The 17,088-nt window shown below is 40.4% G+C and overlaps 1 protein-coding gene across 1 annotated transcript in view; it reads right to left on the bottom strand.

The window, feature by feature from the left end:
* The window catches only part of LOC105567265 (CUGBP Elav-like family member 2), a 326,569-nt gene that overhangs the window by 158,527 nt on the left and 150,954 nt on the right, over positions 1 to 17,088 (bottom strand). Inside the window, exon 2 of the mRNA XM_012021985.1 lies at positions 757 to 926. Within this exon, the coding sequence (XP_011877375.1) occupies positions 757 to 922 (166 nt within the window). The 5' untranslated portion in view covers positions 923 to 926. The remainder of the gene's footprint in view (positions 1 to 756; positions 927 to 17,088) is intronic.

Below are 17,088 nucleotides of genomic sequence, written 5' to 3' on the forward strand. Positions count from 1 at the left end.
TCTGCCATCGTAAACGCGTCCATTTTCCCTGACTCTTGTTCTCTTTCCATAACTATTCACGTATTCATTTCAACATGCCATTCCGTCAACTTTGAAATGTCGATGACCGTGATAGTGTGTTCCCATATAAGCGCGTAAATCGATTTTCACGCTCGATTCCGTTTTGTTGTACGAATATTGAACAGATTTAGAAGAATTGTCGATAAGAAAACAAACGGTATGTACAGCCCGCCTTTTTGTAAGTGATTTATTCACGTGAAATGAGAAAAAACAAAGAAAAATGTATCGAAAAATAATTAAATATAAAGTAACAATTATACTTTACTAAAATTATTCAGAAGAATAATATTGCGTAGTAATTTCAACTTTATAAAAGAGAACATTAAAAACCCGATAATATACCGCTTAAATAAATTTGCTATTACGATAAAAATTATGACGAAAATATGTAGAAATATTCTTATTGTAACTTTTTAACAATTACCGTACCGTTTTGATACATAATTCAAAATTCATAACATTTTATTTATATGCGCATTCTGTCATAATTAAAGACTCTAATAAAGCACGAGCGAAATAACAAAAAAAAAATAGAGATAAATCTATCCCTATCTGTTAGGTTTATTTAAAAAAATAACTTTAAATATCGCAAAGAATTAAAAAATGCGTTTTATACCACGCTCCCATTAAAAATTTTATTGCAACCGGACGATTTGAAGCGTGCAATCGCAAATTTAAAAAAGCTCAATCACTCACCCCTATGGCTGCCGGTGATTTTGTCCCGTAGGATATTTATCTGATGCACTCGACCGTATTCCTCAAACATCGTCCTCAGGTCATTCTCGTCCATATCGTGAGGTACCTGCCCCACGAACATCTTTATGTTATCCGGATCCGGCTGCTCCACACTGTTGTTGTTCATTATACTGTAATGTGAAAAGAAAGTTTATGCTACGTGTGTACGCAACACGTTAAACTCGCCTGGAGGAAAAACATGCCGTTATTAATACGTTAATCAATCAAAGACTTTTGTGTGCGCTTTATTAGTTCGCAGTCGTATGATTTATCGTAATCGCGTGGACGGTAAGAAAATAATACTTGGAAGTATCATCGCTAATATTTAAGACAGTAACTTTTGTAATCTGTTTATCCGAATAATGTAAAGATGAAAGACACGTGAACGCAAATTACTACGAGATAACTATAAACAAGAGAAGTGTTTAGCAATTGTACTAGATAAGTTACACCTTATAAGCTCTCATTTTCCAATATTCAAGGATTACATATGTTTGCGCAATAATATTTGTTCATAAAATCGCCGAATAAAATCGTTTTGCGAGCGGATTTATCCAGTCGACTATTTCGCGACCCAGAACCCAATCGACTATTTTGATTGGACACGTTGCAAAGCGCGAAATATTCTCACGGGCATCGCACTCGTTAAACGAGCGATTAAAATATTAAGCACTTTATCTGTGCAAAGTGAAGCAGAGGATGATTTTATTGCGGCGACATGTATATGACCACGAATGGCCGCAAAGTGAGTTAGAAGTTATCATATCGGGAATGGAAAAATATTGGGCCGAATATTTTGTAGCATGTTTCCCTATGAATATGATTTATTTTATATACAGGCCATGCCATCGTTATTGAATATCGTTTCAGCTCCAGGCTGACAAATTTAAAGCCGATTTGCCTTTAGCAAAAATTTCATGGAAATCCATCATCGCTGGCAAGTTTTCAACTTTCCATTTTCAATACTTTCGACATACACAAATGTCAAACACAATTTCTGTTAAAGTAACGTCGAGAAGGATCTATTTTTTTTTTAGTTTACGCGACTATTTATTTTTGCGACTGAGCCGAGTCCGAATTGAATCGCGTAACGAAATGCGCGCGGGCTCCGGTGTATCCCGCATGATGCAATTTTGTGCGTGGCTTATATTTAACGTGTGCTTCCCGGCGAAATTTTTTGCAGTAAGATTCGCGCGCCGCGCCCCAGCTGAACGGCCGGATTAATGCTGCATTTTGCGAAGCGCGGGCTGCACGCAGCGTATGGTATATGTTGCCACGGGTATTTTAGCGCATACAGCTGTGAGCGCGTTGCTCACGTAAAAGACTACTGGTGTGTTTGGTTACCCCAGAGTACATATTTGACCGTGCACAGGCTCGTCCGCTCTCGAAACTTACGCGCGGAGCTTTTCGTCGGCACGCAGTAATTTCGCCCGGATTATGCGTGTTTGAGGTCCTACCCTTGGGACGTGTACCCCCCTTCGCGTCACGCCAATTCCCGCTCGTCGATTCATACGGCGGAAAGCCTCGCGCCCGCAAGTACTCTTCTAATTTTATGCTTCGCGTGGATCACCGTCGGCCAATATTTTCACTCCGAGCGGTTGATTAAAGTCTAATACGCGGGTCAATATTTTCCATCCCGGCGTTTCCATTTTCCCCGCGAGAGCGTTAAGCTCGACTTAATTTTTACATATTTCTATTGTTCCAATAGATGCGCGTGCAGCCGTATACAACCTTCTAGGCGAGTCAATAGGAGACCTAAATATCCAGCTTGCATTTCGAGAGCGAATCGACACAAGTACGAGCTTATAATAACGTAAGCCGGATGCGGATGCGGATGCTTTCGCTATTGATTTCGAAATTATTCGCTAAATGGAATACGAAAGGAAAGCATTATCCGTTGATGGGCTGAATTTAAGCGGAACACAGGGCTTGATAAAAATTTGGTTAAATGGAAACTTCATTTAGATGCTCACTCGATCGTCAGATCGCATCAATTTTTCTGTTTTATTATATCTATTTATTTTGACGGAATTCGTAATTTTTTTCATTTGTTCAACGTGATACCTAAAGTGTACGATATGCGTGCATTCGCAAGTACAAAAATATAAAACTGACATGTACGCATGTCGAATACGCACAAAGCTACAAAATTACATTGCTGTCGGATTACTAATTGAAGAATTGTAGTTGGAAGTGACGTTCCCAAATGCAAATAGCGTTTCGGGCAAGACACTTGTGCTTTTTCACATGTGCCCGCACGGGCGCTTTAACGGGCGGTTAGTCGCCTCGCGTGAATTATGCTCGTTGCAGAATGCGACTGGGTCGTACGGGTGCAGAAAGCATTACCATTTCACTGCGGACGCGACAGTTTGCTGCCCCCTAAAATTGTTTGCATAAAGTTTGCCGATTGAAACCGGTGACCTGATTCACCAGTCGTCAACTCTTTCCTCCCTCTCTTTTGCGCTGCTGTAAATCACCCAACTTTAAACAGTCATCACTCGCGGCTCACGTTTCACGGATCGAAAGCCCTGATCGATCTCACGGTGGTGTGCGCGAGGTGGTTAATTGCACGCGACCTTGGTGTGTCGTGACTACCTCGGGGCCTCGTATCGCCGATCTATCCGCTCGTTACGAAATTCCAGACGTATCGATCCCCGGGGGTGGAAAGACGGAGGAAGGAAAACATTCGCCCGTTTGCGGGATAAAACGAAGTTTACACAAAGCCGGCCGTCCGAACGGCAAATAAGGAAATTTCGGAGCGCTGTCCGGCGCGCGCCCCCATGGGGAGGGAAGAGAGGCTTTTGCGATCCCGGGATGCGCGATGGAGAGAGAAAAAAAAAGGAGTTCGGGAATTTCGCGAAACGATAGGAGAAAGTTAATATTAGTCGGCGCGGTTTAAAGCGATTTTCCGACCGAGCGGCCGCTCTCATCTCGGTCCATAGAGTGTAGGAGGAGATCCTGTAAAGAGTGAGGGAGGCAAGGTAGAGGGGGTGTCTACGGCAGGAAGCCCTCCAGGGAACTGTATATCCCCCGTCGCCTTGTCTATCCCCTTTTGCGAACAAAGACGGGAATGGGTTAACTAATCAAAGAAGCGACTACGTTAACTAAACGGGCAGGTCCATCCTGGCGAATCGAGCGGCGATTGCCAATCGCTTCTTCGGGATTGGTCACGCGCCAGCATCCGCGCGATGGCTCCTCGATTGGATTAATCGAGATTTATCGCAGAGAGTTCCGGAAGGGGAATGGTAGCCGGCACCGGCCGAGATACACGGACAACCGTGCTCGTCGGCTGTTCCGCCAACGAAATCGAAATGCATGTAATTAAAGTGACACATTAAAATATTACGTACGCGATAATACTGTATTAATGACGACGGGAAGGCAGATGATCAATTAAATTGCCGCTCGATAGACTGTTACGATATTATTCGGAAAGTTGGTCGGAAAGTTAGCCGGTGTCGTTGCGATATAATTATAAAGCGCGAAACCGGCGATGGGCTGTTGCGTCAACGTGTTGGTAATTAAAACGCGTTCCGCCTCGAAATAGAAACAATAAATAATTGCTAATTTTCATAATGGTGCTAAATTTTCATTAGGCAACGTAACTAATTGCGAAGCGCAGGCGACACTTCCTTTATGGCAGGCAACTTTAAATTACTGTACCCCAGTTCATATTTAATTACTTTTATAACCGTTTTTTTAGATACGGCTTTGATTAAAAACTGTACAAGTACTTTTTGATAAATTGCAAACCCAAATAATTAACGTTCGCAAATTTCAGGACACGGTAAGTATCTTAGAGATGCTCTATTACTAATTCTATTAGTAAATTCTATTAGAAGAATCTATTACATAAATCATTATTTTTGAGAATCGTGAAAGCTAGTTTATCTTACACTTGATATAAATTTATTCAGAAATGCGACACGTATTAAAATATATGTCGTATGTGACCTTTCGCGAAAAAGAGTACAGCGTTCTCGCCACGGCTCTGTAAAATCGCGTCGCTCCGAACACTTCCGGTGATTCTGGCGTGATTTGTGGGCACCGCAAATTGACCCTGGTTACGAGCAAGGACGACCAACAACTCGTAATCCCGCATCGACGTTATACTGTGACAGTAACGGCTGTTACGTATTTCCGGCGTCCAGCGTTCGCTCAATTATCAGATCACCGTGCGGATTAGTGCCGGTGGGTGTACATACATACATCGCGATCGGTATCTTATCGGTAATAGGGAATGCTGCTCCTTCCTTGTCAGGAAGGCTGCGGGAAGGTGAATAGAATGCAAAGATATGACAGAGAGAGGGTATCTCATCTCGCAAGAACGAGATCGGGAAGGAAGAGAGGGAGCGCGACCGTTTCATCCTGATAAGTGAGTTACATCAAAGAAGAGCGCTCACAATACCCTTTGCCGCTCTTCCTCTTTAGCTTGTCCCCTATTTCATCCTTTGTGTATCAAAAATCTATGAAAGTGCGATATTTACGTCAACAACGTAAATTAACACTTCAAAGCTACTTGTACAATTAGATTGTTATGTAGAAATAACATGTTACTATCAAATAATATTAATATAATATTAAAGATCTGCAACCCTCTTTCCCACTTTATAATCCCAATTTTAATACTTTTAAGGAAAACCTTTTTTAAATGTTTTGAACTTGAGGGATTAATTAAAGCTTGATTAATCTTGTAAGAGATGCATCGAGACAGTTTTCCAAATTTAGTTAGAGATAAGAGATTATATCCTAAATTCTAGAGAATATTATAATTCACAACTTTTCCTATCAAACAGTTTCAAGCAAAATAATTTCAAGAGTAAAAATTTCAAGTAATATTATATGCACATTAAATTTTGTCCGTTATAATTAAAATTATATCTTGACTATTTTATGACAATAATCTTCTTATTTCTAATAATTTCAAATGTCAAGAGCAGAAATTTTAAGAAAAATTGCGCATACTAAAGTTCACGGAAGTTAAGATAGATTTAATGTCATAATAAAGTAAGGAATTATTCGTGTTTGGACGTAACGTTCCTTTCAAGAACGCACCATTTACCACCTTTAGGGAGATGAATGATGACTACGAAATGAACCATTAATCACACGGCATAATTGACGCGTCGATGATTCGCCATTAGAAACGAACGCTGAAGGCCCGAACGCGTATAGGTCAGAAATTAATGGTGGATACTTCGAATTCAAAGTCAGCATTTTCGGCGATTGGGGCGAAAGTAAGAGATAGAGCTTAATATACTGTGGCCGATAACGGTCGACAGTCACGCGAAATATTACGTACGATCGCCCGGAACGAAGCGATTCGAGGGATTATCTGCGAGCTCATCCACGATAGAAAAAGAAAATCGCCGCAATTCCGCTGACCAAACCGCGTGTAACGCGTTACCGTAATCGATCTCATTCCCATCCCTTTCCTTTGTATTCTGACGTGCAATTTAGCTCAGGTAATATACCGTCAGGACGTCTCTTTACACATCACTAATAGCACGAGAGGGAAACAAGCAAAGCACTTGACGTAATATAGCCGTCAACGTAAATGAATATCGAGCACAGGGTTCGTCATGGCAACGACCTCTCTTTTTCTCGGTTAATTAATTGACTCGGTACCGGATCGAAGGAAGAGTATTTGATAGTCATCACTATATCAATAGATATACACAGCAACGCAAACGTTATAACATGTATATTTTGTCGGTGCTACTATTGCCATGTAATAAAAATTGATAAAAAGTATATATGTGTATTAAAACGTTCTTTTTTTTTGGTATAATTTAGAAACAAATATCTTTTAGTAATTAAAAAGAGTGATGGAAATTTAATTTAAGCCATGTTTATAGAACGGCTGATTTCATATCTCAATATCTCTGAAACGTTACTCTGAATTATGATAAAAGCCTCGTATGTTTGTTATATGTATTGACAATTTTCGGATATTTACGTTATAATATTCAAGATAAATAATTTATTGAATAGCTATCAAATTCGGCTCACGAGCAACAATTTGTAAAATTGATTATAATATTTACATTTGCTAAATAATTACGAGTAAAGGAGAAATAAAAAAATTATCGCAACATAGGCTGTTAATTATGTACGCTCGATGCTTTATGGAGATTTTGTAGGATTTACTGTGATAAGAGACGTTTGATTGTCCTGAAAACATGATATAATTTTAATAGAATCACGTCGCTATTGAACGCGCGATAAGGGCAGATTGGAGGTGGCCGTTATTGGCACCCACTAAGGTGCCTGAAAAATGGTAGAAAGACGCAAAGTTAAAGATACCTCGAGCGTCGCCCTTCGCCACTCGTTCGGGTAATGTATGTGGCGATTCCGCGAAGTTACCGGCTTTGGCGAACAATGGTCTCCGGGAGTTTCGCTCCATGGCTCTCGAGGCCCGCTACTTTCGTAACTTCGCCGATATTTCAGAGGCCGTAGGGCTGAATTCTCCGACGGTGTTACACTACTACGGACGACCTTGTAACGCTATCTGGCTACGAACGGTTTAACTGTCCCGAAGATAGAGTGTATAGGAATCGTCTAAAAGAAGACGCACTGCGCCATTCCTACGGACGAGCCATCAATTTCGCGATCGTAAATGCGCCAGGCCGCGCGTATATATTTGGTTTTCCGTCCCGGACATCATTTCGCTTTTTAATTTTTAAATCACTCATTCGATCCGCGATGCGAAAAAATGCTAAGTTATTTATTACTGCATATATGCACGTATCTTGAATGATTTATCAGCTGGATAGTGTTCGGCGTTTCTGGAATTACCATCGATACTAAAAAAAGAATGCAAAAGTATTTGGTATATGATACCTTTGAAACGTCTGTTCTATAATTCATAAAATCTGTAATAGAATTTCAACAATTTTTCCCCAGACCAGAATGCAGCGACACTTTTTTCGCTAGGCCATTATATGGCGCCGTATTCTCCTACGATCAAATTTAACCGAATTAATTTACATATTTATGAGTGATACAATTTTCCCAAAATAATGTATTTATGAATATATTTTTAATTTACGTATTAACAGCTGTTCGTCGTATAATGTATACTCTACATTTATACCAGAACGTAGAATGTGTGTGAGAAAGAGGGAGACAGCGAAGGAAAAAGAAGAGTTTAAAATTTACATTGGTTTGGAACATGCGTTTAATACAGTGATATATTGTAATTAAGCAATTAAATATTCGTGTTAAACACATTTGTAAAGAGAGATAGCGTATTTATAAAATATTGTACGCGCAATATACTGGAATATATCCAAAAGTAATAATTCAGTAGATTAATATTTGCATCAACGAAATTATTAAACTTTTCGGAATTTTTAAATTCTTAATAAATTACAATTCCGTTAATTACGTTGCGTTTAATATTTATACGCGGTCCACGTTTAAACTCGCGATGCGCAGAACGTTGTCTGGAAGTATTTTCGGATGGAAATTTTTTACCCTTCGCACAAAAATATTTACTCGGACATGTCCAAACGCTATGATCCAATTCTGTGTAAATGGACAGCGTGGAAGCAAACGAGGATAAAGGGTGTGTGCGGGATGGGTGTAATCCAGTTTATCGAACAGACTAATTAGAGGGCGAGGATGCGGTGAATGGACCCTAAGGGACGGCCGAAGGGCAGGGATCGACTGCAGGCTGACGTTCTCGTCCTTAGAGTGTTCTAATTGGTGTAAGCGTTCAGAGATCGGACGCTCGCTCGTACATGATATCGCTGCTAATTGAGATGCCGCGCCGCCGCGCTAGTCTAACAATAAGTCGCGATAACTCAAAATAGTACGAAAGAGAGCCCGTGTTCCGTGCGAATCTACTTTTGCACTTGGTATCTGCGAGTCGGGGAAACGCGGCATTAAATGAATTCACCGATATTATAATATATTTATTTTGCCGTCTACAGTGAACGTCCGAAAGAGCGAGAGGAATGGGTGTCGTTGAGAGCAAAATATCGCTCTGCCTTTGGAATTTAACGAGGGACAAAGGTATCGCTCGACCTCCGACGTTCCGATGGGAAAGTACCGGGATTCAAGCACCCTCAGACGGGTCCGTCAATTTCCGCGCTCGTTAGGTGGGTATTTATTCTCGCTCCTTCTACCCGTCATGCACCTTATACCGTACCCTTTCACCGCGCTCCGTCGATTGATTTTAATTATTTTTCCGTCTCTCAGCGCACGCCCACGAACTTCCGCCAGTGCTCGCGACTTGTTCATTGTTGATTAATTTTAAAAACTCCACGCTAAAGTACTCATATTTTTTCATGCGATATTATACGGTACGCAAAGTTCTTGCCAGTGTTTTTACAGATTTCAATTTAATAGTAAACGTGCAATGTCTTATACGATATCAATACGTTTAGTCAGTAAAAGATATCGATAGTAGCAAAGTTATGGTTTGCTTGTTACTTCAAACTAATTTAATTTATTTAAACAAATAAGATGGAAAATTTATTATTTTCTTGTGCTACTCTTTAACATCTCTAATTGTAAAAAGAAACATTTGTTAAGCAAATTCTTTCAAATACATATCGAAAATAAGCAGTGTGTGTTCCCACAAAATTCTCCTTCTCGATGCGCTCATCCTAATTGTATTAGTGTATCCTAATCTCTTCGTGCAACTTTGATTCCAGCACGTTTTTCTCATGATGACTTAGAAAATCTCGACCTAGTTTACGCCCTGGTAAAACAGCCGAGTTGTAAGCTTGTAGTTTGCTATTGGTAAACCGTTCTCTACCTCCCTTACGATGAGTCGCTCCGCGTTCCTCGACATCCCCCCCCCCCCCCACCGAACTCTCCTCTCCTCCTTATTTCTCTCCGCCTCCACTCTCTCTTTCTCTTTCTTTACCCTCTCTTCCCTCTCGCTACATCGACCGACCCTTTTCATCCCGCTGGCAACTTGCGCAACCATCCCTACGTAGAACAGCTCTGAGTAAACCCTCTCGCTTCGGCGATTAACTCGAGTTTTGAGTGTTTGAAATGTCGAGTGGGTAAACTGCATCCAGTCACGTGCGCAAGAGGGTTGCTACGAGATGCGACTGCTATACGCGGTGCATTCCACGACAACCATCGACAGAATTATGTCTCTTTGGGGATGGAGCGTGAAAAATTCTCGTATTTTTCCTGAGCGCAGCTTTCATCCAAGATGGCAAGAAACATCACGCTTGTATGATTAATGTCCTTCGATATAAATCAAAATTTCTGAGATTCACATGTTTTGTAATCTCCAAAAATAATCACTATATTTGTAAAATATAATTCGAATCTTTGTCGATATTACTCGTCAACTATTATTATCTCAATCAAAAATAAAAACGTTAGAAAAATATGAACACAAACGATCATCTAATTTTTTATCAAGCAGATATTATGTATAATATTATGTTTTTCGCCTATTGCAAATTTTAATGGAATGTGATAAATATCGGCAAGAATTGAAGGTATTGAACACTCTCTAATAATCAATCAGTGAATTATCACTGGAAACAGTGAATAATCACTGATTTGCAGTTATAAGTACAACTACTGAAAATTGCAGTGGTACAATTATAACTGTAAATTAGTGACTATTCACTGTTTTCAATGATAAGTCACTGATTGACTTTTAGAGAGCAGGATATCAGTAATCCTTGACAGAAAGATATTTAACACATGTACGGTCGTTTTAATAATATTACATACAGTATCTTTAATTTATCACATTGTTAAGCGCCAACAATTTAGGGGACAAAGCGGTTTTCTTATCGAAAAATACGAAAAAAGAAAACGGTTGATAATAGCACCGTTAGACGGAGTCTCCCATTAAGGGTGACGATGTCTAATTGTTTGCTTTGTCTCAGCGACTTCGTCAGTCCCTCGTTTGACGAGAGAATACTCTCTTTCGTATAACGCACGAACTGTAAAACTAGCCAACCTCCAGCCCTGACTCATACACCCCGACCTCATTTTATTACTCCTCGCCTGCTTTGTCGATCCTCTTTATTCGTTTCTCCGGACATTTGGTCAGTCAGGGAATCGCTTCGTTTGTTCAATTTATTTGGGAAGGTTCGTGCTTTATGCCCGTTGCCGAGCGCCCGGTGTAACGAACATACTGACAAACCCGTCCTCTCGTGAAAGACATTTCGTTTTGGAAAAAAGAGAAATTTAAAAAAAAACCGATCAGAAGTATGTAGTCAGGTATGCAAGATCTACCTTTGTGCCAAATTAATGGATTTTACTCATGAAATAGCACGTTTTACTTTCTTTCCCGTTATGATTCCATCGTTATATCGTTTTATTTCCATCTAACGAACTCATTTCTAAGGGAAGATCCAAGGGATCTTCCATCTAACGAGCTCAATTAAGGGATGATGTGATCTAAGGGGTAAAATATCAAGAGCATATTTTGCAAATATGAGGTTTGAAAAAACAAAATACTTTAACTTTCCAACAATGTTCGGGCAATCTATATATGGTTGAAATAAATTGTTCGAAATTGTTCATTAATCATGACTACGATAATTAAAAGAAACCATTATTATTCTTTGTTTTCATCGTCGGGGTTGCCTGTTTACGAGTCTTTTCATACAGCATCTATTTACGTGGTCGGTTCTCTAACATATTCACGAGACACGTTTGCATAAGTATCGTCGGGCTTAAAGGCGGTCCAGAGAAAAATTTGAAAGCCTTTCTTAAGTGAGATTTCCATGACTATAACGAAGTTTCTGCATCGTTTATGGTCCGCTTTCCAGGTGATCCTCGTTTGCATTCGGTGAAAAGGGTCCATAATTTTGGCTTACAGACGGTGACAAATTCAAATTATTATACCAAAAGTAATATTATCACATTTTGTGAACAAAGATCCGTGATACAACTATCGTGATACCACAAAGATCGAAAATATATGACGATAATAACGCATGTTTCGCGGGAAACCATTGCGTACGTGGAAGTGCGTTGTTGTCTGCCTAATTGCAGAAATTGCAGGATGTGTTGATTTGTGAAAAAATGTGGAAGTATGTAACTCATCCATACTCTAATCCATATCAAGTAATGTTCCCGTCCAAATAGTGTACTGTAAACATCGTTTCACGTAGCAAGTAAATTTGAATCATAAAATAACTCTCGCGCGAAAACGGATGGAAGTTTATTGAAATGAAATGAACGAATATATTTGCTCGTGTCGCGTTCACGGATTTATTTTTAATTCGGGAAATTTATTTACCCAACAATTTGCATTTAAAGGAATGCGCAGCATCAAGTCATTAAAAATGGGTTACCGTAAACGAGAATCTCTGAAACATCGCGTCGGCGGCAGGAGAACATGCATGTAGGTAGAAGCAATGGACAGGTAAATGCAATACAGAAGCCGCAATCACAGCTGTACACAGATCATACTCTGAAGGGTAGTTCCGGGGAATCCAGGACCTATACCATACGCACTATGGCGTCTGGGATTGACGTGAATGTGTTTCACGAAGCGTGAATGATGCGCGAGAGAGAGAGAGAGAGCTATGCGCGCTAAGCTTTGCCACAACTTCGTTGCAACCTCTTCACCCCGTTTCTCAGGCACTCATACCTTTTTAATCACGTGACGGAAACAAAAATGTTTGTCTCGAAACAAGATATTCAAGAACACACCGATTTTCCTAACAATTCATACTCTACCAATTACTTTATGACTATATTCTATTACAATACCTTTAATCGTTGGCAAATAGTCTTAATGACATGATATAATTTAATAATAGAGAGACAGATGACAGAAATTTAGATAATTAATTGTTAATAATATAAAATAACGTTGGACCTTTCTATTTCAACTTACTCCCGAAAAATTAACTTCTCATAAATGCGTACAAATAAATAATTCTTTTAAACAATGATGTTACTTTTATAAGAATGTCTAAACAGTGTGCTTCATAATTAAATACAAATAAAGTAAGGAATGAGTATTGAGAAAAGTGGGATGTTGTACTCGTCGAGATTGTGTGCGACGAACAATATCGTGCGAGATACGATATAAATTCATTCGTTTCCATACTACTTAACTTTTATGCGGAATGAGTATTATGTGAGGTATGAGTGAAGCACGCAGAAGCTTTGACACGCTCGTTTCGCTGCACTCCACTCGGCTGACAAAAAAATCTCTGCTGCGGGCCCGCACTCTCAAAGTGCGATTCTATCTGCAAAACCGGCATTACTAACGAACCATCAGCAGAGTAAAATTTCCTCTGTGCGCCGAGTTCAAAGTTTTTCGCGGACAGATAAACTCGTTGTTCCGCTTTTTCCACAGTCGTCTACGCAAGCGTCCCTAAATACGACTCCGTTAACCGCGCGTTGTCCGCCCTCCTTCTGTCTCTCGTCTCACAATTTTAAGCGTCACTATTTTTTAATTCTATTTCGCTAAATAGTATATCTTCCAATATGCATTTCTATTCATCATTTCACTCTCCATATCACGGGACACAGATACTTTATAACGTCACTTAATTTGCACGTAAATCACATTATGTAAATTTTATATAAGATAGCGAGCGATATAAAACTCGCGCAACGACTGCGTCCTTCGATTTCGGGGACAATCAAATCGCGAATCTCCATCCGGGACCCACCGAAAATCGTTTATCCCTCCCGCTACCCGTTTTCCATCGGGAGGACATCGCGTTCCTCTTGCGGATAAATATGCAGGGCACGAGGCGTGTTTCGGAAACGACATCTGCTCTCGAATCGAATGCTCTCCGTCACATTGTGCGGAGACACCGTTCTCTGTTTCCGTTCCCTTTTCAAACTCCCGTCTTCTCCCGTTGCTCACCCCCCTCCCTCCCGCCCTTCCTCTTAACTCACCGTACATGATACATGAAGCACATAGCTCTGCCATCCGATGGCATGACACTCACCCAACCACCGTCCCGTGAAATCATGCCCCGTGATCCCGTGACCCCCGACCACGTTATATGCCCTCCTCTTCTACCCGTCTGGATTACCCTCTCTGCAACCCTTCTCTGTGATAGTACTTACAATAGTGCACCACTCCTGTGCACCGTCAACTGCAATCTTTCTACTCGAGATCAAGTACACAAGAAAGATTATCGAATGCGACTCAACGAAATATTTTAAGACGTGTTGTAGCATAGATTTTAGAAAATTTCTCTTTCTCATTGTCAGAGGCATAATTACACAGAATATTCTTTTCAAATTTACCCTGAAAATCGTGGGACAACATGGCATTTTGAAGAACTTTACGAGTTTTCTGAAATTTTACCATACATTTTACTAGTAAAATGTACGATAAAATTTCAAAAAAACTCTCATAACATTTCATCGAAATGCCGTGTCGTTCCACAATTATATGATTTTCAGGATAAATTTTAAGAGAAAATTCTCTCCGTGTAGAAATTAATGAATTATAAAAACGTAAAAAGTTAATAATTATATATATCAATTTACTCTTCCGCTAATAATGCTGAAAACTATTGCAAGAAATATGCAAGAGTTGGGAACATTTTTATTTTGACCACCAATAATATCTAAAAAATTAATATTTTAGAATCGCACTAATGCGTGACACTTGATGACTTGTTTTGAAGTTGAGAGAAAATCGGGAGAAGGTTTAAACGTGGCGTTTCTGTAAAAGGTAAGACCGGCAAAAGTGTAAGAGTCAGAATTGCCGGAAGAATCGTTGAATTTCTGACAGGAGAAATCTTCAAGTTGTACTCGCGGAGTAATAACTTGATTTTGTTCGCGGAAATTCGTAAAGCTTGACCACGTGACAACTACCGCGAGCGTCTGTCCTTTTTTTTCGGTTTTCTGTCTCTCCGCTTCCTCGCCTGTTTTCTTCACTTCTAGCGTAATAACCGACGCGGCCGGATCTCTCTCGTTATAACTTTTGAGTGATTAGTCGCCGTCCAACGATTGGCCGTCTTACAAAGTTTGTTTGCGATTTTTCGCAGGCTGTTTCTCCGCGAAACCACGGCCCTTCCGCCGGACGTTAACGAGTAACTTAGCCATCTAACTGTCGGAACTTCGTTAAGAGTTCCAATAAATCGTCGAGAACTCTCGCTTTGCCGTAATGGGCCTGTTGGGTAATGAATCGGAAGACGTATCGAAAGATGAGAGATTACACGAACCTCTACTCTTTCCGTGTGTTCAAAAGAAACTGCAAAGTATATTGAATTGTTGCTACTTTGAAGCAATAAATGATGAAGATATATGACAGATTTCTTTAAAAGAAATAGTTTATGTTGAAAATATAATTTTCACTCGTCAACTAAACAATTATTATTTAGATACGTCGAATGAATGAGCTGTGACCGAGAGGAATCTACATGGTACACTACGATACGTATCACGGGAGTTTAATTGTTAATTCTGCTTGAAATTTAAAAGATTGTAATCTCAATTAACACCGGTTAATGCAACATGTTATCGGTGAAATCAAGAAGTTTGACAAATGACATGTCGAATATATACAGCCTGACGCGGTATTTGCATCGTGCATTTAGTATTACGGCTATCGTATCTCATTTATCTCGCGTTGACACTGCACAGGGCCCTGACATTAGATCAAATTCCGGGATCAGACAGACGCGATGAGAGTCAAATGGCAGTGTCACTCACCTCCTGCATGGAATGCCATATTTTCACGCTAACCGGATGACAAGGTAATTAAAACCAGACAATGCAATTTGATGCTGGGCATACGACATACGTTTCGGGCTGATTTGCTGGGAAAAAGAAAATAAACGGAGGCCGCAAGCTGGCGAGTAATCGATCGAAAGTAACTGAAGAATGACTTGACGGTGGGGAGAGCGTTACGTGCGCGTAGAGGAAATGGAAGTGGTTGGCCGGTTTCGAGAATTGCATCCCCTTGAGACGCCATCCGGCAAGAATTCTGGCTTCGCTGTCGCGCATACGCCGGAATCGCAGCGGGACCAAAAAGTATCGCGGCCACCGGCGAAGTATCGTCGCGCACGTCCCGACGTCGCGTCGCGTCGTCTTGAAACGTCGCATGCAATTTTACGGACGAGTACGACACGAGATAAGAGCGCGGGAATCGTTGCGGAACACGAGTGGAACGTATCGAGATTTAGATTCTCTTTTTCAAATAGCGTTGCATTATTGTCGATAATGTCTTGTCACAGAGTTATCGAGATCTTCATTCTTTTTTACCAATACCAATACTATGAAAAAGATGCAAACAAACATCGGTAATAAATTATGCTATTAATGTGAATAATAACTATTTAAATACATATTAATTTCAAAAACTGTAAATATGATTTCGTTTCAAAACGTAACTTATTTGAATTAAATTTACACACGTAGGAATATTTGAGATTGTATTAATAATTTGATTTTGTTAAATGAAATAAAATATATCTCTTCTCGGAAGGAAAATGCTAAGATATGAATAGTAAAACAATGCTGAGGATACTCGAATAGAGCTAAACTTTTATTGCACGTTTAATGCTGTCAGTAGTCGTCTTTCAAGTTTTAATTAAACCAAGTTAAAATTTGTCGCCGGTTTTGTATCAAGTGCTATTTTCTCTTATTCGAATGTAGAGTTTAATATAAGTTGAAACTTATTTAGGAAAGTCCAACCCCTCAAGCCTATCAAAGCCATCGATTGATGCGTTTGATGTTCATCTCAGACGTCTCCTCGATATCCAAATTTTGCCTCAATTGAAAATGTTTCGTCGACGGGGAAGTCGTCGATCGATCCCGGAGCGGCGTCAGGGATGAACGAAAGGAGACAGCGGAAAGCACAAGACTTCTCGTGAAGGTCAGCCCGGCTAATAGACTGCCGGTGCTCCGAAGCGTGATTATATGCCGAAGTGACATTGAATTGGCAGAAGAGATTCCGAGACGGGAGATGACGGTCAGCGGCCGGTCTGGTAAGCAGGAGACATCAAAAGCATCGAGTCCCCATTCAAATCTTAGATGGTCGCCAGCTATCACGAATAGCGCCGTCTCTGGAGACGTGTCCCCGTGATCAAAGATGTCACGGGAGAGCCGGCATGTAAGGCTGCTGGGCACAGGCTTGAAAAGATGCCGAGCGGGAGATAGAGTCTGGTAGACAGAATGATGGTAGTTGTGGACACACTCACGTGGTAGAAGAAGAGGAAGGATAGAGCGGTGCACAGTGGTGGTGGGATCTCCTTGAAAGGAGGAAGCGTCGGATAATCATTTCGCTACTCCAGAAGTGGAAAAGCAGCGCGGGAAACGGAATCGGACTGGGGGGAGAGAGAAAAAAAAAGTTTCCACGCCACGGAAGCCTTTTCC

The sequence above is a fragment of the Vollenhovia emeryi genome, unplaced genomic scaffold, assembly GCF_000949405.1.
Source record: "Vollenhovia emeryi isolate VEMERY1.0 unplaced genomic scaffold, V.emery_V1.0 DF939139.1, whole genome shotgun sequence".
In the NCBI taxonomy this organism is placed as follows: domain Eukaryota; kingdom Metazoa; phylum Arthropoda; class Insecta; order Hymenoptera; family Formicidae; genus Vollenhovia; species Vollenhovia emeryi.